The sequence below is a fragment of the Pollachius pollachius genome, assembly GCF_949987615.1.
Source record: "Pollachius pollachius genome assembly, chromosome: 10".
Taxonomy (NCBI): Eukaryota; Metazoa; Chordata; class Actinopteri; order Gadiformes; family Gadidae; genus Pollachius; species Pollachius pollachius.
This window is the reverse complement of record NC_136943.1, coordinates 7,915,676-7,942,389: the sequence shown is the minus strand read 5'-3', so window position 1 is coordinate 7,942,389 and position 26,714 is coordinate 7,915,676. Positions and strand designations below refer to the sequence as shown.

General features: G+C 50.4%; 1 protein-coding gene across 8 annotated transcripts in view; it reads right to left on the bottom strand.

Moving 5' to 3' along the window:
• The window catches only part of nlgn3a (neuroligin 3a), a gene marked incomplete at its 3' end in the record, with an annotated part of 101,743 nt that overhangs the window by 1,250 nt on the left and 73,779 nt on the right, over window positions 1-26,714 (bottom strand). For all 8 annotated transcript variants that reach the window (XM_079745021.1, XM_079745019.1, XM_079745022.1 and 5 more), the window contains one exon: window positions 11,848-12,637. In XM_079745021.1, the coding sequence (XP_079601147.1) occupies window positions 11,848-12,637 (790 nt within the window). The remainder of the gene's footprint in view (window positions 1-11,847; window positions 12,638-26,714) is intronic.

Below are 26,714 nucleotides of genomic sequence, written 5' to 3'. Positions count from 1 at the left end.
ACAGTGTGTACCGCCGCACATCTGTCCACCGCACCGCACCGCACTTTCTCCACACCACCCTGTCTTCTCCACACACACGCCAACGCACACACCCGTCCCTCTCTCTCTCTATTTCCAGATGTTCCTAACTCGAGCCTCGCGCCACGGGAGAGCCACCCACATCAGGGCGTCGGGGGGGGGGGCAGGGCTTCCAGTGTAAACACGTATGAATAAGTGAGGGCCTGCGGGCCCCGGAGGCGCGCATCAGGAAGTGGGCTGGTTGTTGATAATCCGGCGCTGCTGGAGCCCCCCCGTTGCTAATTGCTCGGGGAAGGCGAGCGCCGTTGGCATTAGCTTCCAGGGCGCTGATGCAAAGTGGACAGTATTAATCAAGACACTAAAGGGAGCCATGGAGACGCCCCCCCCTCTGTACGCGTTTGTTAGCGTCGGACACTGTTTGTTTGTGTGTGGGTGGGCGTGCACGTGTGCGTGTATCTGCGTGTGAAAGTGTGTGTGTGTGTGTGTGTGTGTGTGTGTGTGTGTGCGCGTGTGTGTGGTTGTGTGCGTGCATGTGTACATGTGTCTATGTATTTGAAGGGCGGAGTGAAGTATACAGAAGTCAATACCTGTGTGTACATGCGCACACACACACAAATGCAAGAATGCGTGCCAATATGCATAAGAGACTGTAAAACAAACATAAGGTGCCCCCACACCAGGTGTGTGGGGGGGGGGGTGCAGTACTGCATCCCCCCTACAGAGTTCAGTGTTTCGCTTGTTTCCCTCTGGTACGTATAACCCTGAACGGGCCAGCCATTTCAATTACAGTGAGGCTATTGATTTATTGAAGGAATTAACATATAGCAATCTCCTACAATCACACTTCTCCCTGCTGCCTCGCTCCAGCACCGTGCCAGCAGTGAGCACGCGGCAGTGGTCCTGGAGGAACGTGCAATAACTTGAGTCGCCGCGGAAGTGACTTTGTGAGCACCGTTACGTGGCCCTGAAAGACAGAATGACTGGCCAAGAAGCACTATTCTGCTTCAGAGAGCGAGAGAGACAGAGAGGGAGGGCAAGATAGACTGATAGAGAGGGAGACTGATTGTGAGAGAGAGTGAGTGCTTGTGAGAGAGAGAGAGAGAGAGACTGATAGAGAGGGAGACTGATTATGAGAGAGCAAGAGAGTGAGAGAGAGAGAGAGAGAGAGAGAGAGAGTGTGAGAGAGAGAGAGAGAGAGAGTGTGAGAGAGAGACTGGGTGTGAGAGTGAGAGACTAAGAGAGGGACAGAGAGAGAGAGGGGGATGAAGGCAAGATGGAATCCGGCAAGACATTTCTGTAAATGTCATGAAATATCTTTGCGGGTCTCAACGTGGTGATGAAGTGAGCAAAGTTCAGGTACTTTTGGGGTCTAGGGACCTGGCAGCGCCGTATGTGTTTGTGTGTGTGTGATTGTGTGTGTGCTTCTGTGTGTGTTTCCGTGTGTATATGGTTGGGGGTGTGGGAATGAATAGGCAGGGTCAAGATACTCCAACAATGCCAAAGGAATTAAAAGCCATGCCAGATGAAATCTCTATGCCTCTGACCCCCCCCCCCCCCCCCCCCCCCAGACCCCCGGACGTTCTTCTGCTGTCCTTTATTTTTCTTTTTTCAGGTCAACGCCTCTGGGAGAGGTGAGATGACGGGAAGGGAGGGGGAGGAAGAACATGTGTGTGCGTGTGTAATTTTGTGTGTGTTTCTGTGTTTGTGTGTGTGTGCGTGCCTGTGTGTCTGAATAGGTAGAGAGAGGTTAATAGTACCTGAGAGGACTTGGGAGAGGGGGAGGGAGGGAGAGACAGTGGGAGAGTGAGTGAGAAGGAGAGCAGGTGAGTAATCTCTCAGGAGAGAGAGAGATAATCAGAGAGACAGAGAAACAGAGGGAGGGAAAGGCGCAGAGAATCACACGCATAGAGAAACAGAGAGACAGAGAAGCACAGAGACAGAGAGAGAATCAAAGAGAGAGAGATACACAGAAAGAGAAACAGAGAGACAGAGAGACATAGAAACAGAGAGAGAGAGGGGGGGAAGGTGCAGAGAGAGAATCAAAGAGAGAGAGATACACAGAGAAAGAGAAACAGAGAGACAGAGACAGAGAGACATAGAAACAGAGAGAGAGAGGGGGGAAAAGGTGCAGAGAGAGAGAAACAGAGAGAGAGAACCAAGAGAGAGAGGATGTGAAGCAGAGACACAGAGAGACAGACCGAGGGAAACAGATAGAGAGAGAGAGAGAGAGAGAGAGAGAGAGAGAGAGAGAGAGAGAGAGAGAGAGAGAGAGAGAGAGAGAGAGAGAGAGAGGGTGAATTGCAATAGCCGGTGTTGAGTCCCTGGGCATGAGCCGGTGTCAGCCTAGCAGCCACGTAAATAATCTCTTTTATTAGTCCCGTAATGATCCCCAATGAATATTGACAGGCTGGCTATGATGACTTTGTAGCCGAATATCAGTAATTAGGTTTCAAAGGAGCGGGTTGGTGGTGGTAAGGTCATATTGATTCCCCCATGCTCAACATGCCAGAGAACAGCACATCAATGGGGCTGCCAGAGACGTCTCGGGCACGTCAGCTGCAAGGAGCCTCACGGTGCAGAGCTGCACCCACACACACATTTGCATGCACACATACACACATACAGTTAGATGCACACACACATACACACATATTTAGAAACACACACACTCATCGCACATTTAGATGCAAGCACATAATCACGCACACATACACACACACACACACACATATACACGCAGACACACAAACGTACATGTATACGTGCACAGACATACACGCGCACAAACATTTAGATGCACAGCAATCACACACACATACACACACACACACACACACACACATACACTATGTACAGACACATACAGAGGCACAGAAAGTTAGATTCACACACACACACACACACACACACACAGTCCTAAACACACACACACACACACACACACACACATACACTATGTACAGACACATACAGAGGCACAGAAAGTTAGATTCACACACACACACACACACACACACACACAGTCCTAAACACACACACACACACACACACACACACACACACACACACACACACACACACACACACACACACACAAACACAGTCCCAAACACATAAAAACACACACACAACAATCAACACAACAACACCCAGGGCAGAACAATTGCACTTAATAGGAGTTCCTGGAATCTCCATAACAACACACATTTCCTCTCCGCACGCCGATCAGTTTCGTGCACTGTAATGGCAAACATTCATCTGAGACAACAAACGGGCGTGTCTGTGGAACAAGGGAGCAGTGGTGCAGAGGACTCTGAATCGCTCCGTGGTGGCTGGCTGGCTGGCTGGCTGCTTCGCAGGGAGTGAATATGAATAATTTAGGGAATACAAAAAAAAAATCGATGTGGCGTCTTTAGTTAATTTGATTTGCCGCATTAAAGGACAAGTCGCTGCCTTATCTAATTACACACACATATGCTCGTATGAACATTGCGGCGTCGATGGTGAAAAGTGCGACAAATAAAACTGCGAGATTAACATTTTTTGTAACTTTGGATACAATCTCGTTGTTTCAAGGTTGTGTGCTGAGCTCACGGGTCAAAGGAAGCCTGATCTTAGCGCCCTCTCTCTCTTTCTCTCTCTGCTGCTCTGTATAATTATATGTTTCTGCATGGTATATGTTAATAACATAAAGTCAGATATTCCCTGCAGTGTCTCCAGAGTGCTTTGCTGCTAAATTGGGCTGAGTGGAAATTTGATATGGTCATTTATCGTCTTCAAGTGATGTCGTATCGTTGTAATTAAACGAGGGTATTGACTTATTGTGATACCGATTATGTAGTCTTAATTAATGAGGATTAAGAAATATGGCCTTGCTAAGAATTATTAATAAAAGACATAGGGGAAGGCTTGGAATGTGAAAACGAGAGATGGTAAAAGCTCTTCTGAAAGTCGGCTACTATAGCTTAGATAGCTTCAATTTTATAATGCTTCGTTGAACACTGGAATGCTATTTTAGATCCATAATGATATTGTGATATATACTGATATCCCCAAACCCTGCTCCCATAATAAGTATACCAATGGTAAAACAGTGTTGCATTCAGGGATATGCTGACAATCTGTACAGCCTGTATAGAAAATAAGAAATACAAGAATGATGAAACGGCTTGTGCTCCCTCAAATCTGGTCGGACGTGTCAGAACGGAGTGCTCACCCTAATTATTTGGACAGAAATCGGTTTGATACCATAGGCTCTGTTCTCCCTATTCTCTTCACCCCCTCTAAATGTGAAATATGCTGCGGCTCAGAGGTTAGCCGTGCCTGGAGGAAGCTCAATCATCACAGAGATACATTAGAACTTTAAAAAGACTCGGGAGGGAAAGCCCTGATGATATCACATCAGTAGTCTGCTGATGGTGGTGGTTTGCCCACGGTCCCTGCGCAGTTAGAGAACTCTCGTTAAAGATATAAGAAATGAACTCACTCCGCCAACCCCCTGCCTTACCCCTCGAACCCCCCTCCTCCCTCGAACACACAAACACACACACACACACACACACAAACACATGCTCACACACACACACACACGCTCACACACATACACAAACACACACACAAACACACACACAAACGCACACACACACACACACACACACACACACACACACACACACACACACACACACACACAAACACATGCTCACACACACACACACACGCTCACACACAAACACAAACACACACACACAAACGCACACACACACACAAACACACACACACTCTGCTCCCCCAGACAAACTAAGGCACTTCCTCACCTTCTTTGTTTGAGGTGCACTCACTCAATTTCGCCGCGTGCACTCGGCGCTCACCCCCTGTTCTACTTGTTGTCGTATCCATAGCAACAAGAGCAGAGCTCCCCTCGTGCCCCTGCCCTGCCCTGATACCTTAGACACACTGTGCCGGGGCCCCGGCCCCATGTTGTGGGCAGTGAGCTAGCACCACCTACGCCCCAGTATGCAACAACAGTGTGTGTGTTTGTGTTGTGGTCCCTGCACCCTCAGAGTGGCAACCCCCTGCATTAGCTGAAAGCCCCCCCCCCCCCCCCCCGCCTGGCCGACCCCCTCACTTAATCCGGATGGGGGGGGGGGATTATTACAGCCATAAAAGCAGGCGTTTTAATGGCCTTTTCAGATTCCCTCTGATGTGTTCATAGGGGCCCCAGCACTATAAACCAGTCCTACGGCTCCTCCCCCCTCCCCCCGCGACCTGCTGACCTCCCTCTGACCTTGGCCAGCCAGGTGTGATGAAGCCGGCCCTGTGTGTGTGCATTTCCCAATGCCTGTGTGTGTATGGTGTGTGTGCGCGTGCGAGGGGTCTCCCGTCTGGTTTTGACCACGTGTCACGCGAGCCTCCACTGTGTACGCATGTATTGGTCCATAATATCGGCGGTAAACACCGCGGCGGAATGACCCCCGCGGGAGCCGTTGCCATGGAGACGCGGCAATTGGAATACAACACACGCGTCGGCCCCCTGACAGAGCCGTGCACTCGGTGGCAGGCATGCCTGGCTGGAGGACAGGACTCACCTGGGTTGTGTTAAGAGGGTCGCCGCCACTGTGAGTGAGTTAACACCTATAGCCTTGGCTCTCGCGCTCCAGGCTGAGTAGCTTTTGCGTTGCCTATTCTGCAAACGCTCTCGCTCTCTTTCTCTCTCTCGCGCTACCCCTCCCCCCCTCTCTCTCGCTACCTCTCTACCTCTCTCTCTCTTTCTCTCTGTCACTTTCTCCCTCTCTCTCTCTCTCTCTCTCTCTCTCTCTCTCTCTCTCGCTTGCTACCTCTCTCTCTCTTTCTCTCTGTCACTTTCTCCCTCTCTCTGTCTCTCTCTCTTTCTCTCTCTCTACCTCTCTCCCTCTCTCTGTTTCTCTCTCTACCTCTCTTTCTCCCTCTTTCTGTCTCTCTCTCTACCTCTCTCTCTGTCTCTCTCTCTACCGCTCTCTCTCTTTCTCTCTTTCACTTTCTCTCTCTCTCTCTTTCTCTCTCTCTCTCTGTTTCTCTCTCTACCTCTCTTTCTCTCGCACTCTCTCTCTCTCTGTCGCTCTCCGAGCACTGCGAGCGCCGATGCAAAAAGGTAGATAGCGAAAGGCAGATGAATGGATCTCTATCTTCTTTTTCTTGAGCTTGGGCTCCGCCGTGTGGACCTCCACTTCCCCCTCTCCTCTCCTCTCCCCCGCGCGTGTAATTTGAAGCGCTTCAGTGATCACAGAGCGGGCCATCACCAAATCTGAGAAGACACATTCAGGTGCCCTCAGGGTGGAGACAAGAATCTATTTCCACCACGCTACTCGAGGTCCCTGCATTCTCCACGGCTGAGAATAGCAACTCCTCCCGCAAAACAAGGGGGGCGCAATTAATTCGCCAGAGACGGCGCTCGCTTAGCCCCGCCTCTTATTATTTTCTCATGCGTTTCTCAGGGGCCCCAGCCACTGCTGTCGCCCCCGTAACCGATGTATCCCCCTCCTCTGGCGCTTGGTGTACTCGCCACCAGGTCATACAGAGAGAGCACACACACAGACACACGCGCACGCACGCACGCACGCACGCACGCACGCACGCACGCACGCACGCACGCACGCACGCACACACACACACACACACACACACACACACACACACACACACACACACACACACACACACACACACACACACACACACACACACACACACACACACACCTGATGCTTCTTCCCTCCCGGGCGCGGCGGAGCTAATGTGCTCCGGTTTCGTTGTGTTTGTCGGTGACACGTGAAGTAAGATCGTCGAGTTATGATACAAAGAGTAAAAGAACAAGGAAAAAGCGCAAATTCACGCGGAAACAATGCTGTGTGTAGACGCGTCTAACAAAAAGGGTTTGTTGGGTGGTGCAACATCAGAAGTGTGCGGGCGAGCGGCCGTGCTGTGCGCCTCTCAGCTTTCATGTTTTAGCAAGCTGGGATCGGACAGACCAGGGAGGAGGGAGGGGAGGGAGAAGAGGGGATAGGGGGGAGGGGTTGGGTTTTTTATTTAATGTCAGCCCATCGGATCAGCAGGCTAAGCAGTGCCGCGCTGGCCGAGCGTGTTGCTTTGACTTTGGGCCGTGCCGGGCTGTCGGGCCGGCGAGGTCACAGCTGCTCCGTGGCCACTCATTATTATAGACACTATTGATTTTCTGGATTGGCTTGGAGAGTTTAAGTGGCAGAAAAACGCTAGCGTCTCTCCTCCTCTCCGCGCCCCTGAATGTTCCCAGCGTTAGCATGAGGCTGTGTGCGCCGAAGCCGAAAAGCGATCTTACTTTCACTTTCACTTTCTAATCCAATTCAGAATCGAAATCAGAATCTATTCATGTTAGCTATTTTATTTCATTAAAGTGTGTTTGCACATACAATGCAAGACACGATGCAAGAATAAAAAACGCCAACGTATTCGCCCACAATATTTCTAAACTCAGTCATCAAGAACTGTAAATTATAAACGACGCACGCGGTGAAAGGCTAAGAGGCAATGAGAGCGCGTAGATGTGTATGGACATAATATACCCATCATGCAACACATCTATTTGTGTTCTGTCAACACAACCGCCACCCCCACCTCCACCACCTCACCTCCACCACAACTCATTATATTCAGACCACGCCGCATGATGGTGATCGATGGCGTCCCGGAGGGAAGAGGAGGCGGCGGGGGGAGCCTTTTACAAGCCCCACCACTTCCTTCCCTTCCCTCATGTAAATCAGCGTATCGGCTACAAATCTCCCATCAAGTGAGTGCCTCCTTAATGGAGAAGGTAGGAGGGACGGTCAGCTCTCGTGTTATTCAACCCCGGCCTAAAGCCCTTATTGAAAAGCCCTCTCTCTCTCTCTTATCTCTCCCACCCTCCCCCGGGTGCCAAACCGCACCCCACCCCCCCCTCCTGCAGAGCCCTAATGAGGGGTGGTGAGAGAAGCAGTGGTTAAGCCGGGGAAAGTACGTGAGATTTAAGGGTGGGGAATTGGGGCTTGGCGCTTGCGTCTGGGGGCAGGGGGAGTGAAGGGTGAGGGGATGGAGGAGGGGTTTGAAGGTGGTGGTGCTGGGGTTGGCCGTGTAATTAGCCGGGCTAAAAAAATGTTTTTCTGAAGAGAAAAAGGTCGCGCGGTAGTATGGGAGAGGTCAAACAGAGGGCCGGGGCTGGATTGGGAATATAAAGGTTGATGTACATTGTCGTTAACCCCGCAGCTAGGGGGGGTCACATGAGCGGGAAAAACACAGGAGTTCAACCGCGGCGCGGCAGTAAATCACGTCCGCGCTCCGCCGCCGCTACGCCCGGATTACCTCCGTCACCGCCCGTCTCCGTTGCCTGCTGCTGTCACAACCACACTCGCCCGCGATCAATACTGCACGTGTTTAGCCCGTGTCCATGTTTCTGCTCAGAAATAACAAGGGAGGCGAGAAAATAGACTGTGTTGTGTGTGTTTGTTTACGTGTGTGTTTGTGTGTGTAGGTGGGGGGGGGGGGGGGGGGGGGGCGACGACGACAACTAGTACCGCTGTATCCATCCTGTTTCTACATGACGCCGTGTGAAATGAGCCTCAACTCTCCCTCGCCTAGAACACGGGGTAGAATGAGCGGGAAAAGCAGCACGAATGAGAACTCAGGAAGTAAGGGAAGAGACTTGAAGCTTGGATATATTTACAGCGCTAATGATCTATTATGATTGATGTCTCTCAGCCTTTCATCATTACGCCTTTTATGAAGTAACGCCAGAGCTGCGGGCGCGCCGTGCCTCCTCCGTTCTGCACGTGGCGCTCCCGCCTGTGTGCGTGTGTGTGCATGTGCGTGCACTGTGTCTGTGGGTGTGTGTACGGGACGTGTGTGTGTGTGTGTGCACGTGCACGTGTGTTTGAATGTGTGCGCCTGCATGTATGTGCGTTTGTTTTGCGATTGAGTGTGCATGCGTGTGCATGTGTGTGTGTTTTGTGTGTGTGTGTGTGTGCATATGTGTGTGTGTGTGTGCGTGTGTGTTTTGCTGTGTGCGTGCATGTGTGTGCGTGTCCGTGTTCCGTGTCTGCGTGTGTGTGTGTGTTCATGCCATGCTTGAGATTCGTGCACAGGGAGGGTGCTACAATGTGAGGACCTGTGATAGGCTTTCAGGGTCGTGCTTATATAGCAGATGTGGATGGGGCACAGCTGCCACCGATGCTGACATTATTGCTTTCCATTGACGAGGGAAGCGCTGCAGCGAGCAAGTGGAAGTGAAGAGAGAATACACAACAATACATACAAACATACAGTGAATGCACACATTCAGTACATATGTACAAACAGTACAGATTTACATGCTCACTTACATTAGTGGCAACAGAAACTGAATGCACCCAACATAAACCATATGTACACACACGTGAACACACGTGTACAGACACACACACACACACACACACACACACACACACACACACACATGCAAAGATGCACACACACACACACACACACACACACACACACACACACACACACACACACACACACACACACACACACACACACACGCACAGACACATTGATTTGCTTGTGCGCTCCACCCACGTTGCAAAAGGAAAAATAAATAAAGAATTGGGCAGGGATTTGCTACGTGCAGATGACACATGGGAGGGGGAGGGCGGGGGAGGGGTTTAGTGTAGTGTGGGGGGAGTGCTGCTATGATGCACACTGTTGACACGCAGTCCGAGTGTCTCAACACTGTGTCAGCCATGATTCTACAGCCGATTTAGCGACTGGGGCAGGAAGTGCAATCTGGGTCAGCTCATTAAGAGCATCAGGGGGGGGGGGGAGTGGAGAGAGGGAGGGTAGGATTGTAGAGCATTGAGCCAAACCACTGGCAGGGGTGGCTGCTTCTCGGGGACGGCCACCCAGACTCAGAGTTTGGGTATTTTATTGGGTGTTAATTATACGGAGATCCTTCGGGGCCAAATTGGTCAGACCACAGCGTGGGAAGAAGAGATTTATATAGATCTATCCTCGGGCCACTTTAAATCGGGCACAAAAAATAAAATCTATCGGGAGAAATTTACGGTGCTTTAATTGTTGCTGGTACCTCCCTCTCACCCGCCACTAACCCCGGAGAAATGAGTGATTAGTGGTGGAGTCCTTGACTTGGTCTGAAGGAAAATAGCCCTTTGGAGGGGAACTTCTGAGTTTTTCTATTATCATTGAGCCATCTAATCCCAGGCTCTTTACCAGCTCAGTGCCTACTGCTGGGTTCCCAATAATCCTGCCCTCCATCCATCCTCCCCCTACCCCCCATCTGGCTTGATTCCAAAAGTACACAGCCACAGACGGTGGACACAAGCTATAGGTACCAACGCGCTCCTCGTCTTATTCACAGCCAAGCAAAGAGCAGACACTGAGATCAGCGTCAGAGTGCTCTTTCTTTTCCCCCACCTCTTTGCTTTGTTCTGATACGGCTGAAAGGATGAAAGGCAGATGTACTCGGAGGTGCGTTGGCTCGGTGCGTGACACTGTGTGAAATCTGTGTGGATACAGGTTGTATATTTGGGTTATGACGATCCGTCTGAAGGGTTTCCGCTGCCAAGCCCGACCAAGGTCAGCCATTCATTGGATTTACGGCCGGCCGTCGCTGCCCTAAAACATCAAAACTGTCTGGCTTGTGTTTTATTCAACCAAAGAAAAAAATGAAACTCATGACTCTTTACCACTGGTAAAGAGGTGGTGTCTGAATAGGAGACATATCTCTAGACACAAGATGGCCACCCTGTAAGAGCAGCAGCAGCAGCAGCAGTAGCCGTGCAGACAGGGAGAGGGATTACTCACTCAGGGCCCTCCCGTTCCCCTTGGAGGGAAAACAGGAGCAGAGCAGTCCATTTGCACAAGCTGGTATCCCATTAGAGATGCACAGGCCCGGGGCCCCCTAACCTGAGGCCCCAGGGTCACGGCACCGGCCGTCGGACCGCGAATGATGCAGCGATTGCAAACGCATCATTATTTTTGGGTTTTATACAAAAGGGAAATATACGGGAAGTAATAACCCCATCCATGGTGCAATCAATACGTTATCGGGGAACTTCCAAATTGAATTGCGAGGCGTTAGACGAGATTACTTGTAGCGCTGGTAGGAGTGGAGCCGCGTGGGGCCGGATGTGGGTGAGGGGAGCTTGGCAGGGTGTGAGAGTCACCAGGGGACGGGTGATCGACTGAGAGCAGGCCGGGGAATCGATACAGCTGTTGGCTGCAGTGTGATAGGCCTGGATGTTAAAGCTCCATGTTTATCGGGCTGTGTAAGAAGGAACCGAATAGAATAGTCCAATAGTGAGTCTTGATGCACAATCATGCATGCCCGCCCCCAACACACATACAAACACACACACAAACATACACACACACGCAACCATACACACACACACCTGCTTTCAGGCGCACATATTCAACTAATACTATGTCCAGGGAGGCAAAGACAAAATAGCCACAAAGTAGGGCGTTTAATCTTCCTCAGATTCAATAAGTCTCAGGTGACAGAGAACAAAGAAAGGCCAGAGGAAAACAATGATGAAAAACATCGCTAACAAACAAACGCAGCAACTTTCGTCAACACTATTGTGTTGTTCTGCAAGATGTTGAACACAACACAAAGCTCTGTTCAAAAGGGCTTCAATCGAAGCTAGGGAGGGCCAGAAACGTAGGAGGCTTTGAATCGCAATTATCGTAAATCCAAAGCGAGATCGGCTACATCAGCACCCTCATGAGGGTCTCTTTTACACCAGAAACCCCCTGACACAAAACAACGCCTCTACTCACCCGGTCTTGGCGAAGTTGGTCCAGTAGGTCATTACCACGGCGCTGAGCATAACGTCGTTCTTAGAGAAGTTGCAGGGGAACAGGTCGGTGGGGCCGATCATGGGGATCCCAAACACGTAGGGCACCTCGTCGCCGTGGGCCGCGTCTGACCACGCCGGCTTCATCAGGCTCTGGCAGTGGTGGTAGAAGGCGTAGAAGTAGGTGGGCGAGCCGTAGCGCGCGTGCAGATCCGCCGTCACCACCGACGGCTCCACCCACTGGTGGTCCGTGAACAGCGCCACCAGGGTCTTGCGCCGCGTCTCGGGGTTGTCCCGGTCGGCCCAGTCCGTGTACATGAACTTGATGGTCTCTCGCAGGGTGTCCTTGCCCTCGGGGTACCCGTACAGGCTGTCCACAAAGTCCGACACGGAAAAGTCAAAGTCGTTGCCCGACACGCCGTCCTCGGAGTCCACCACGTTCTCCACGAAGCGCAGGCCCTCGCCCTGGTTGACTCCCAGCATGATGTCGTAGTTGAGGAACTCGCCCTGCTCCATAAGGATCTCGGGGTCGTCGGGGATGACGTCGCCGTCGATCACCGGCCCGAACGCCACGTGGTAGCGCGCCGGCTGGATGTCTTGCTCCACCAGCTCCCGCCAGCCCTTCTTCCGCAGGCAGTCCACCATGTCCATGGTGTCCAGGACGTTACAGCCCACCTTCTCCGCCAGGTGACGGGTGTATTTGACCGGCTGGTAGTTCACCGCCCAGCTAGACAGGGCCGAACCGCTCTGGATGATGGCTCGGTGGAACAGCCCTGTGTTGACAAGGAGAGAGGTGTGGGGGGAAAAGCTGTTAGATTCAGATTAATCTTTGGTGGTACAATGCGTTGCTTAATGTATAAGGGTAGTCCTTTGTTTGGTCAAACGTTGCATTTGCTGGTCTAATCAAAAGAGTCTATCAGGAGCCCGTGCAATAAGCATAACAAAGGCCGGGCAGAGTGCAAGTCCTCGTTGCTACACACAATACAATAATGAAATCATGGCTGCGATAATGAATGTGCAGATGGTGTCTTTGCAAAGACAGCATGCAGACAGGAGAGAAAATCGGCATTCTCGCTCTCATCTTGTGTTGTTCCATCCATCTCCATCCTGCGCCAAAATAATGAACTCGGTGTTTCCTGTCAGAAACAGATGCTACCCGTGTAGGCCTTGCTGCAAAGGAGCATCACAAAGTTAGCAGACCATGCCATTTCCCACCCAGGTTAAAAACATCATCCACCAACACCACCACCTCACCGTAGTTCTTTTTCTGCTGAAAATAATAAAGCCTGGCGGCGTTTTACTGATCTTAACTTAATTGATTGTGTGCTTTCAACCTTAAGTGTAGGTTGAATTTTGCGGGCTAAAAGACTGCAATTATATAGCTACAGATTCCATTCGCACACACCCACTGACTCTCACTCTCCTCTGTGTTTCCACCATCTCTCTCATCTTCTTTGTCTTTCAAGCACACATTTCAGCACAGACGATTCACACACCACCGTTTATGCTTAAAAGATGAACCACATCTACCATAATGACTATTAAATAAAAGCAGGCTGTGGGAGGGCAGCTAAATATAGAAATTAGCAGCAGGGATTGAGGAACCAAGTATTTTTTTATCGGTAGTCAAGCATTTCAGTAGCAGAGCATCATAAGCACTGTCTGCGGAGAGGCTCTCACAAAGGAGACACAATAAACAAACCAAAATTGTCTCCCATTCACAATCAGCAGATAAGAGCAACGTAGCCCCAGAGCACCTTTTCAATGCGGCAGTATCGCTGGCAAAAGGCTTTTGAAAGGGAGACGCTTCCGAAGGTAAAGCAGAAGGGAGAAGGAAATGCTTGTTGCTCCCATGCTGTCGGGTTTTGTTTGGGGTTCGCTCTGAGCAAAAACGACTCCTCTCTCTCTCCACCATGCAGCAGAACAATGCAACGCTATTTACGAGGGGAAAGAAATTGCATAATTACATTCCTGGAAATGATCTCCCATTAATAGAGGCGAGAGGGGGGGAAGTCTATCTTATTTCCGCCTGGCCTCTGCTTTGTGTCTGCCGTGTCTGGGCACCGTACATCTGTCTGAGATTCGTAAAGGACGTTTTATTTGTTATCAAAGTCTTGCAGGAAGCTGGAGTAGCAAATCACGGGCTGGTTCACAGGTTTATCGCCAGCTTAATAGGTAAAACATGACACCGGTAGAGCTGCGCTCGGAGGAAGCATTCCTGTCTGAGACATATACCAAGAATAAATATTTGTACTCTTGGGTACTCCGGAGCACGTCTACTGAAATAGAGCCGGGTTTATTAGCGTGATATATCACAAGATAACATGACATTGCGGAGACAAAAGACAAGCAGAGGAAGATGAAGCTCTCAGACTTAGTTGCAGGTATGTCTGTGTGTATGTGGGCGGCGGTGTCTACACCTCAGTGTTTATGAGGTAAACGGTAGACCTGAACGCCAAAATATCACTTTAGTCTTAATCATAAGCAGTGGGGGGGAGGGGGGCACTCATGATTTTTTCTTTGATGGCAAAGATGAGGTGTTTATTTACAGAGCTATTTACATTTATTACTCTGCCCATAGTAAATAGAATAAATGTGTCTGGGCAAGTGAACTGTTAAATGTTTCCATGGCTAGTGTGTTTACTTGGGTCTGGCACAAATGTGCCTTTTGGGGGCATATTTTATTGTGCAAGCTTTGTACACAGTTGTACTGTGTGTGTGTCTGTGTGTCTGTGTATTTGTTCATGTGTGTTTGTGTGCAATCAAGATGTCAGTGGCTTGTAGTGGATTGCCTGTCTGATTCGATGTACTGTTTGTGGGCGTTTGTGTGTGTGTGTGTGTATGTCGGTTCAAACGTGTGTGTGCATCTGTGTGTGTGTCTATGAGGGCATACGTGTGTGTTTGTGTGTGTGTGTGTGTGTGTGTGTGTGTGTGTGTGGGTCAATCAAGGTCTCAGCGCCTTATAGTGGGGTACCTGTCTGATTAAATTCACTGTGTGTGTGCGTGAGTGCAAAGCTGTGCGTGTGTGTCTGTGCTTGCACAACTGTGTCTCTCTATGCGTGTGTGTGCGCGTGCGCGCACGTGTGTGTACTTATGTGCACACAGCCTCATCTTCAGAGGACGAAGGCCATTGGTCGCCTTAGGCCCCTCCCCCTGCGGCACTGGGCTCCTGTGGACGGTCATCTCGGCAGGATGGTGGCCTGCACGCCGTCTCGCCGAGAGGAAGCAGATGTCAAGGATTTTACCCACTTGAAAGCATTAGAGCGCCGGCCGCAAGATGAAAGATGGCCGCCCGGAGGCAGAAGGCGGGGGGAGGGGGGGGGGGGGGGGGGGGGGGGTGATGTGTTGGTGTGTGTCTGCGTGCTGAGGCTTAATCCTGCTCTCCCTCCCTTCTCCTCCTCCCCCCCGTCGGGGCCTAGCACTCTCTGTCCCTCCCTCTCTCTCCTCTTTTCCCTCCTCCCCTCATATTTGCATCCCGGAGATTTTTGACCGTGCTGTCGTAAACGGTCACACAGCCGTCATGGTGTTAGTGAGGGGGGGGGGGGGGGAGTGTGTGGAGTTGGGCCTTCTGCGGGGAGGGGGGGAGGGGGGGGGGGGGGGGGTGGGGTTGTCCAAAGATCATCCCCTCCTCCCCCACCACCCCCAAAACGCCACCAAAACCCTGCAACAGCTTATACGACGCCACAACAGCTTTGGTCACGGCCCCACTGTAGGGAGGCAGCGTTTTGCCAGCCCATGGACAGCCCCTCAATCGACGTGGTGATTTCAACGACATAAATCGGATGATGATGCTGTAATGGATGAGAGCAAGGGAAATAAAGAAGAATATATATTAAGAAAGATCGTTGTGGCCTGATGCAGCTTGGTATTCTATACTATGCTGTACTTTATACTATACCATACTGTATTATACTATCCTATACTATACTATTATATACTCTGAGGTTCAGTAACCTCATGGCAAAAAAGGCAGGTGGAGAGAATTTATCTTTGGGACCAAGGACACAGAGTAACAACAATTCAGATTTTACTGTTGTCTACCTGTAGAAATAGACAGATCTGGAACACAAACAATGAGTATGTGCTGGATCTGTGCATGTGTCTATATGTGGCTTGGTGTAAGTTTGTGTGTGTGTGTGTGTGTGTGTGTCTGTGTGTGTGTGTTGTTGAAGTCTCACGGGGGAAGGTCAAAAGAAAGGAGATAGGCACAGGGGCTCTACCACCAACTGAGGGAATCTACTAATGATCCACACTGGGAGTGTCTCTGTGTGTCTGTGTGTGTGTCCATGTGATTAGGTGTGTTTGTGTGTGTGTGTGTGTGTGTGTCTCTGTCTTTGTGTGTGCGACAGGGTTTGTGTGGTTGGGTTTTCCATTAGAGTGTGTGAGTCTGTCTGTTTATGTGTGTGTGTGTGTGTGTGTGTGTGTGTCTAGTTATCAGGTTTGCGTGGTGGGTTTGTGTGAGAGTGCGTGAACCAGCATATATGTGTATGCGCATTCTTTGACTTTGAATGATAACTCATAATGAAGACGAATGGAGGGACAGATGACATTAGATCATTACGCTCGGGGAGGAGGGGGGGGCTGGGTGTTAATAATTTGTGACATTGTTTTGTCTTTACTATCCATTACTACATCCATGCACAGCGCCAAATACCAAACTCATCCCTTCAAAGTATAAACTGGCAAGGAAAGCCCAAACTTCACACATCATGTTTGCCAAGAATGCCCACCCCTCCACACACAGACACACACACGCACACACACACACACACACACACACACACACACACACACACACACACACACACACACACACACAGACACACGTTTCCTCCCCCTCCATCTCTACCCATCCCTCCGGTGTCTTTGGCTTTGTATCCAGCATGTTATGCTTGTGTGACGCCAATAGATAGCCCTGTCTTTATCTGCCTGTGTTTGACATGCGAGAGGCTGACACCCAAACGGTGAGAGGAATCCATCAAGCCCCACAGCCCGGGCTGACAGATTGAGGTCACGCTGAATTATGAGCCCGGCTTCCAGGTAATCACTCATTGGGTCCCGGGCTAAAAGTGTCGGCCCGCGCGCGCACTCCCGGCAGTGGTTTGACGACCTCGACCGAACTGCCCCCCACCACACACACACCCCTCTCCTCTCTCTCCACCCCCCCCCCCCCCCCCCCCCCCCCCCACGCCTTCTCCCATGAACATCAGACATACGCCCTTAAGCCTGCCCATGTGGCGCAAGCCCAGGATTGGCAGGAGCGTCTAGGAGATAATTTACCGTTGATGAAAAAAAAAGTCATTTATATCTCTGATGACCTTGAGACACGACAAGCGGCACACAGGCTTCAGTGGCCGCAGTGTGGAGTGACCACGAGGAGAGTTGTACGCACACACACACACACACACACACACACGTGCGCGCACGCATGCACGCTAGCAAACGCACGCTAGCACACAAACACACACACACACGTATGCAGGCACCGACACATGCACAAACACACAAACACTTATGCAGGAATCCACACAAGCGCACAAGCTCCTTCACACCTACATGCACAAGCACGCATACACTCAGACACTGATGCACACAGACACACAGACACACACAGACATGTATGCAAAAACCAAAACACACACATATACACAGAAACACTGAAATGCACACACACACACACACATGCACACACACACACACACACACACACACACACACACACACACACCACTCCAGGGGCCTTGATTAATGTGTGCAGTTTCATGATAATCAGTAAAGTGTGAAATTCTTTTTATCGCGGAAGAATCTGGGTTTAGTAATCAGATGGTTGGCCTTTAACATTGCATTCTACTTTTCTTTTTACTGTAATTCCATAAGGCTTCAAAAGATGACATAAACTCAAAATAAATTGAAACCCTGTGAGTCTGGTAAAATGAGTGTGTGTGTGTGTGTGTGTGTGTGTGTGTGTGTGTGTGTGTGGGTGTGTGTGTGTGTGAGCAGCTTGTGCATGTTGACAAGAATATTCCTCTGGCAGCTGAGGTGCCAAAAGTGATACTCCTCTGCAATAAACAGCTGGCAAAAAAATCCCCAAGCCTTAAAAGTGATTTTTATCAGTCTGGTCAATGTGATATAGTATGCAAGTGTAAAAGTCATCCAGCAAATAAAAAAATAAAGCCAGTCACGTTGCCATGGCAAAGTCATCCAAAAGCAACAGCGAACCCAGTGAAGGGGGCAACTTATGCGGACCACAGGACCTTGATAGTTCAGTTCCTGGCCAGACAAGGTCGTAAAATGCCAATCATTTCACCAAACAGCTATTCCATGTGTGACTTTTTACTCTATGAACTAATAGGGGTGGAAATATGCAAAGCAGCTCAAATCTTATCAAAATTCTGCGCGGACCACATGAAAGCTATTTGCAAGAGCAATACTATAGCCACAGGGATAACTACCCTACGTCTCCTCTCCATTCCTCCATCCATCTATCGAGCGATTCCCTCTACGTTGATACATGGCTACTGCATCTTAGATACACTCTGTTTATTTCTCTCTCTTGTTGTTTGTTCTTAATTTCTCTCCATCCCTCCCTCTCTCTCTCTCTCCCTCGCTCTGACTCCCTCCCTCCAGCGTGTTGAGTCGCTCCCCTGCTGATTATTAGACATAAGCCCACGTTCACTGGCGCCTGAATCCTTTGAGCCATCTTACCTCCGCGCCGTCTCTCGCCTGTAAGCAAATCTCCACAGACACATTTGAACCCGACAACGCCGCCCACAGATCAGCATTTATACCGCCCTCACTCCATGGTCCATCTAGGCTACGCCGCTCCGTAGGATGCACTTGATAACCCCCCCCCCCCCCCCCCCCCTCGCCCACCCACCCACCCAACCACCCACACCTCTAACAATCAACAACCAACAACCAATCCCCCCCCACCATCCACCCTCTCTCGCGCTCTCTCTCGCTCAATATGGCTACACTTTACCTTGGCTCCTGTGTTTCTGTCTCACCCTTTCTCTCCCTCTCTTTCTCTATCCGTCTCACAATGACAACACTTTCCTCTTTGTCTCTCTCTTTTCTCTCTCTCCCTGTCTCTCACCCTCTCTCACTCTCGCTCTCTCTCGCTCTCCCTCTGTATCACTCTCGCCCTCCCTCTCACTCTCGTCCTCTCTTGTCCTCTCAATGTCTCACTAGCTATGGCTACACTTTATCCCATTTCCATCTCTCTCTCGCTCTCCCTCTCTCTCTCTCTCCCTCTCTATCTCTCTCTCTCTCCCTCTCTCTCCCTCTCTCACCCTCGCTCTCCCTCTCTCTCTCCCTCTCTCTCTCTTTCTCTCTCTCTCCCTCTCTCTCTCCCTCTCTCTCTCCCTCTCTCTCCCTCTCTCTCTCTCCCTCTCTCTCCCTCGCTCTTTCCCTCTCTCTCTCCCTCTCTCTCTCTCTCCCTCCCTCTCTCTCTCCCTCTCTCCCCCTCTCTCTCGCTCTCTCTCTCTCTCATCTCTCTCTCTCAACCTCTCTCATCCTCTCTCGCTCGCTTGCTACAGCTGCATTTTAACCTGTCTCTCTCTCCCCAGTCCTCTCCCTCTCTGTCTCTCTGTCTATTAACCATAGCATTATCCCAGCGGAGTTATCTGCGCTGGCTGGCGTGGCGGCTACCGGTCGGGTCCACGCTAGCCTGTATCAGCACCGGCTAACCATTTAATGGCAGACGCACGGGGCGATCGCCAATGAAACAAGCCTAACCGCACCGCCTCGGCCACTTCTAGTCCTAATGCCGAGCTAGGGGTCGCCGTCTCCATGGATACGACCCAGCACCACTCTGCATCCACAGCCGCGACTGTGGGTCTGATCATGCGTGAGGCAACGGGTAATTGGCTGACGGTCGGGCCGCTGCCACAAACAATGCCTACCGTATCTTTCTGTCTCGTTAAAACTCCTGGTTTACATTAGGCTCGTCAACGTGGAGCCAATAGCAGGAATAATGCCCGATCTCTCAGTAAAGGCCAAACTAACGGTTTATGAGGAGGGTGCCTTACCCTTAAAGCAACAGAGGCACTCAATATCAGTGGACACCATCCAAAGAGGCCAGTGTGTGTGTGTGTTTGTGTGTGTGTGTGTTTGCATGTGTGTAGTATGAGAGGGTGTGTGCGTGTGTGTACGTGTGCATCTGAGCATGAGTGGCCCTTGGCATTCATTCCAGATGCTCCTGACGATTAAAGTGGATAAGAAGGCTGTGCTCACAGCAGAACATACACCCCCACACACACATGCACTCACACACACACACACTCACACAGTCACGCATCCTCACCCTCACACACACTCCAAACACCGACAAACAATTGCGGGTGAGTGTGCGTGCGTGCGTGCGTCGGTGTTAGATGTCCAAAATGTCTGATTGCATCACTAGTGATTCATCTCATGAATGATGGATATACTATCGTGTTCTTTCACAGGCTACACAGCAACCCCTCACCTGATCTCTGGTGGTCTCCGGGGGTCCCCACACATACAGTAAAAGTCCTTCTTATTACTGCCGCCTAATTGCGCCGTTCTATTCAACCCACCACTCCAATTCTTCAGGCCCCCGGCTGTACGGGTGGATTTTAACAACCCCGTCTCCCTTTCATGCGGCGCGGTTGTCCATATTTGACTGGAGTGTAGTTGTTCTAGTTCCAGAGACAGAAGGACGTTTCATCGCGTCCACACAGAAAACAACTCATCTCATGGGCCAGTGTTTACTTCTATCAGACCCGAGCACATGCCTCTTCTAAGCCCCAGTACGAGGCGGCCGTTTGAAGCCCGGCTCCTCTGTAGAGAGGGTCTACACAACCGGCCGGCCGTGGCTCAGGCCAGATAAAGAGTTTGATCCAACGGGGTTACGAGGAGGGAGGGAGGGAGGGGGGGGTGGATGGATGAGTGGGAGGCAGGGGAGGACGACAAGGAAGAGGAGGGAGGGAGGGAGAGGGAGGGGGGGGGATGAGGAGGAGGAGGCAGAGGAGGACGACGAGGAAGAGGAGGGAGGGGGAGACAGAGGAGGAAGAGGACGAAGACAAGGAGGATGCAGAGGAGGAGGAGGGAGGAAGAGGAGGGAGGGGGAGGCAGAGGGAGAGGAGGAGGAGGAGGAGGAGGAGGAGGAGGATAGGCGGATGGAAGGGGAGAAAGAAAAAATAACAAAGAGGGAAAAACGAGAGAGGGGGCAATGGGGTGAGATGAGAGGAGAAAAGAAGACAGCGTATGAATGAGGCAAAGTATAGGGAGAGCAGAGGAAAATAAAGGGTAGCAAGGGAAGAGGGGAGGGAAGCGGGGCAATGAAGGGCAGCGTTGGCAGAGATGAGATAGACTGGGTATAAAAGGGGGGCCAAGCGAGGAGTAGCTAGAATGACCCCATTGACAGTCTGCAACCTCGTCTCGGGATCGATGTGCATCTTAAGCTCCGTGAGTTTGATATCTCCTACTAATCACAATGTGACATCAACTGGTCAATAACACACACCCCAGCCCCCCGGAAAGGACCACACTCAGAAGCAGAGACAAGAACAAGACACATACGCACACATACATACAAACAAACAGACACACATACACACACACACGCACACACACACACACACACACACACACAAACACACACATGCACAGGCACACACGCACAGGCACACACATACAAACAAACAGACACACATACACACACACACACACACACACACACAAACAGACACACGCGCACAGGTACACACACACACACACAGGCACACACGCACCGGCACACACTCACACAAACACACAGACACACAAACACACCAACACAGACCAATAACCATGCAGACACATACACATCGATAAACACACACACATACACCCCCCCCCCCCCACACACACACACACACACACACAGGCACAGCCCTTGAACTCATCAATCTAGCTGCTATTGCAGGCAGACCGACACAAGGCTTTGGTTAAATAGCATTTGCAACATCATTATTGTTGAGTTGCTTTGGCTTTAATCGACCTGCTAAACCGGAGGTGGGGCTTTGCCAATCATTACGATTTAAATCTAGGTGAGAAGTTGTTAATGACAAACGCGGCGACTTCAATGACTTTCAATTGGTCACCCTTACATTGTTACTCATTGTCAACTCTTTTTAACTGGGGGATCTTCGGATCAATGGTGTTTGCCAGCGACGGATACACAACACATACACAGTTGCCTTTCTCTACTAGGATTGAGACGTCATCATTTGGAGGGAATTGATTTGCTCACAATGCTCCCTGATTTGAATGCTGCCCACTGAACCGGGCATCGGTTATGCTTCCCATTATTTTACAGTTCATTAAACCCTTCATTGGTCAGTGTAATAGAGGCCACGTCACCCGTCAACTAAGCCCACTATGAACGCTTCCTTATCAACGGTATTATTAACAAATTATTAGAAAATAAGAGGGTAAAAGGGGCTCATTTAGGAATGCTTTATGAGCTGACTGTGAGTGTTTCCACAGCATGGAAACCCATTTAGTGTGTGTAGTCCACCACACACACACACACACACACACACACACACACACACACACACACACACACACACACACACACACACACACACCAAGACACACGCCTGGAAGAACCCAGAGCAGAATAAAAAAACATACACACACATGCCTGGTATAACCAAGGGCAACATAAAACACATACACAAGACCACATGCTGTGGTCATCGTTTTATTTACTCTCTTCAGTCCGGATCTTACCCTGATCTCACACTATCACAAACACTGTATCTGTGTGTGTGTGTGTGTGTGTGTGTGTGTGTGTGTGTGTGTGTGTGTGTGTGTGTGTGTGTGTGTGTGTATGTGTGCATACGTGTGTGTGTGTGTGTGTGTGTGTGTGTGTGCATGTGTATACTGTGTATGTGTGAGTGTCCATGTGTGCTTGTGTGTATGCTTGAGTGTGTGTGTGTGGCCTGTGAACGTGTGCTTGTGTCTATTTTGTGTGCGTATGCGTTTGAAAAGCTCAAGCCGTATTCACCCCCCTCCCTCCCTGCCTCCCTGCTGCCCTCAGATCGACGAGGAGGCTGTGTAAACTTCACCACACACATACACCCGCACGCACACACTCAAACGCACACACACACACAGGGCCAAGTGTGGAAGCGAGAGGAATAATGAGTTATTGCGGGGCTATCTGCGTGTATCTCCATGTCACCACATTGTAAGCAGCTCTGCTAATCTCATTAGATGAGACGACTTGTTAAAAGATGTTTTCTGACCCCCCCCGCCCCCCCTCCCACAACTCACACACACAAACACACAACACACCCCTCTTGTACGCCCTCCACCAAGGCGCGCCATTGGCTGTGCTGAGAGGATGGCGATTAGCGCCTATATATAGCTTTCGGACTGGATGTTGATGTGCGATGTGACAGAACGGGGAGGGAGCGACTGAATGGCCGCTGGTCGCGGAGAAGAAGAAGATGCATTATAATGTTCATATTGGAGGAAGTGCAAAGGCGGCTGTGTGTTGGCCCAGAGCGGCCCGTGGACACGGTGTCCTGGTGTGCAGTGGATGCCGACGTCTTGCGTGAGAACCGGCTGACCCGAGTCCATGCCCGTGTCGGCGAAGAGGGAGCAAGGCCCTGTGTTACAGTATGAATCAGACGCGATGAAAAGGACAAGCAGTGAAGGGTCAGAGCGTGGATGGGGTGACAGAGGAGGGGGGGGACGACAAGGGGAATGCAAACAACGGAATAACAGTTGCTCACTTATACGACAGTTCAGCCATGAAATTTGGAGAGATGGGAAGCTTCTATTCTTGGCGGCATCTCAGCACTGACAGCCAGATGGGATGTCTGAAATTCGTTTCTTTATTTTCTCTTTTTTTTTTTTTTTTGCCCTCTTCCTGTGCCAAGAAAAGCAGTGTGGGGGGTTGGGAGGATGGGCTGTAACGTTTGTGACAGGCAAATTATCGACAGAGTATACAGCCCCCCCTGGAGCGATTCATAGGGATTTGGGGGCAGGGGAGGAAGAGAGAGAGAGGGAGAGAGAGAGAGAGAGAGAGAGAGAGGGAGGGAGAGAGAGAGAGAGAGAGAGAGAGAGAGATAGACAGAGCGACACAGAGAGAGAGAGAGAGAGAGAGAGAGAGAGAGACAGACAGAGCGAGACAGAGCGAGAGAGGGAAAGAGGCGAAAGATGGAGAATTGAATTGAGACAGAGCGAATTGAATTGAGTGCCAGAGAGAGAGGGGTTGAGAGAGAACCGAAAAGAAGAGAAAAACTCAAAGCCTGGATCTTTTTGTCTAAGTCTTGCTGAAATACATTTTCTGCGAGCTTTGAGCATCGGCGAGGTGTGAGAGCGGGCGAGCGAGAGAGAGCGAGAGCGATGGGCACATCCATGCTCAGAGCAAGAGGTGGGTGGGAGATTGCTTTTGCTTAGCCAGGCCCTTTCACCATTTCTCTTCAGTTCAGATCACCAGCCCCTTTTCCTGCCAGACTTTGAACTCTGGTTCAAAGAATGAGACATTGCATTCTCTCTATAGCACATCTCATTCTCCCTCATATAGAACCCCCCCAAAAAGAAAACAGTTTGTAAAGAAATGAATCTTCCACACATCAGCTTAGATACATGCAAACTATAAATATAGCTCTTTTTTTTCGTATTCTAGGGGGGTTACCATGGGTTACTACAGGCAAGTGTAATTCCCGCTATCCTAGCAGCATGAGATGCCAGACATGCAGCTCACATGCTCACGCACACACGCACACATGCAAGCATGAACACACAACATGTGCACAAGCACACACACACACACACACACACACACACACACACACACACACACACACACACACACACGCACATACTAAACACACCAAACACTTGCACACAGAAATACACTGAGAAATTCAGGAATTCTGGCACCACACAAAGAGAAAATTGTTGGCGACGTCCCCTATTCCTTCCTCAACTGAGGACATCAACAATTCCTTTAATCCGGAACCCTTAGTAAACCAAGCGCAACTGGAGTGCTTCGAATCCACTACCTGCTACACAATTATTTTCCTCCTCCACGTCTCTAATGGGGCTCCAGCAAAATAACAACACCTCCCGAAGTAGCCGGATCGCTCTTGTTAGAAACGCAGTTTCTGGGGTTCGGAGGCTTACCCCTGTGGGGTCTGTCCATCCTGGCATGCAGTATCAACAGCGGTGTCGGGTGTGTAAGTGTGTGTGTGTTGAGTGTGTACGTGTGTGTGAGCGTGTGTGAGTGTTGAGTTTGTACGTTTGTGTGAGCGTGTGTGTGTGAGCGTGTGTGGGTCACCCGTGTGCGAAACTCCAGCGGTGCCAACATATTCGGCCGCCTGTGTGTCCGTGCCTCTCTCTCCGCGGTAGCACGTTCCCCCTTTTCCCTCCACCTTTAAACAACAAAAGGAAAAACGAACAAAACACCAAATTCTTCTGGACTGACACTCCTTTGCCACCCACCGACCTCTGAGAGATGGGACCACGGCAACCGCACCTCCGCGGTCTGACTCGAGGCGGGAAAGCCGCGCAAACAGCCGCCCAGAAATAGGGCCGCAGGCAGGGGGTTGCTCCGTGTCTCCTGGTCCCCCTCGCTCTTGGGCACACATTAAAGATTGAGAGGCGAGCTCAGACACAAGATGGGACCCGGCTGGGACGTGATCCCATCACCTCACTGCAGTATTACCCACCAAGTGCAAAGCTGGCAGAGGGATGCTTGTGTGTGTCTGTGTTGGTGCGTGTGTGTGTGTGTGTGTGTGTGTGTGTGTGTGTTTGTCTGTTTGCGTATATGAGTATGCCAGTTTGTGTTTGTGTATGTGTGTTTGTGTTTGTATGGTCTGCTTGCTGCATGGTGTGTGCAGGTGTGTGTGTGTGTGTGTGTCTGTGTCCGTGTATGCATTTGTCTGTTTGTGTCTGTGGGTTTGTGTGTGTATCGTCTGCTTGCTGCATGTGTGTGTGTGTGCGTACCTGCATGTGTCGGTTTTGTGCATGTGTGAAACACATACGACTGTGACTGCCTAGATCACGAGTTTACGTCTCAAGTATGTACGCGTATGAACACACCAGGAAAAAAAAGTCGAACAAGTACACTAATAGTCACCGTGGTCATGTGTTGCCTCTGCATCTAACTCTGTCTGTGTGTGTGTCTCTACGTGTGAGTGTGTGTGTGTGAGCGAGACAGAGGAATAAGGGTGTGCGTCGAGGACGGCAGTTCAGTGAGCAGATAAGGGCTGCGTCCCATCAGCCCCGTCCCTACAGTGCTCTGCGCCTGTCTCTTCTCATGGCTAGTACACTATACAGGCCCATCCAGTCAGGAGCTGTCGCACAACGTTTTTAGCTGCGATAGCCACTTACAGTAAGTGCCTGTTGAGACAATTGGGTTAGGACATGGCCTGCTGTAGAAACTGCTCTGGAAGCAGTCCAATGGCATCAGAGACTCCTTTTTCAAATCCACATTTCCATTGGAGCTAATCAAGTCAACTGGAAACCCTGACAATTAGGAAGCTGTTTGTTTTGCCTATCTGAAATCAGCGTTCGCCTAGCGAAAATTGATCTTCCGTTAAACAATAAATAACAAAAGAAACAGCTCAAGCGGTCAACTCAGATGCGTGTGTGTCTGTGTGTGTGTTGGTGTGTGTGAGGGTGTGTGTGTATGTTTGTGTGTGTGTGTGTGTGTGTGTGTGTGTTTTTGTGTGTCTGTCTGCAGGTGTGTGTGTGCAGGTGTGTTTGTGTGTGTGTGTGTGTGTTTGTATGTGTGTGTGGGTGCATGTGTGTGTGTGCCTTTTGATTGGGGGCATGCGACAACTTGCTGGGGCTGTTGACTGTAATCATACATATTAAAAC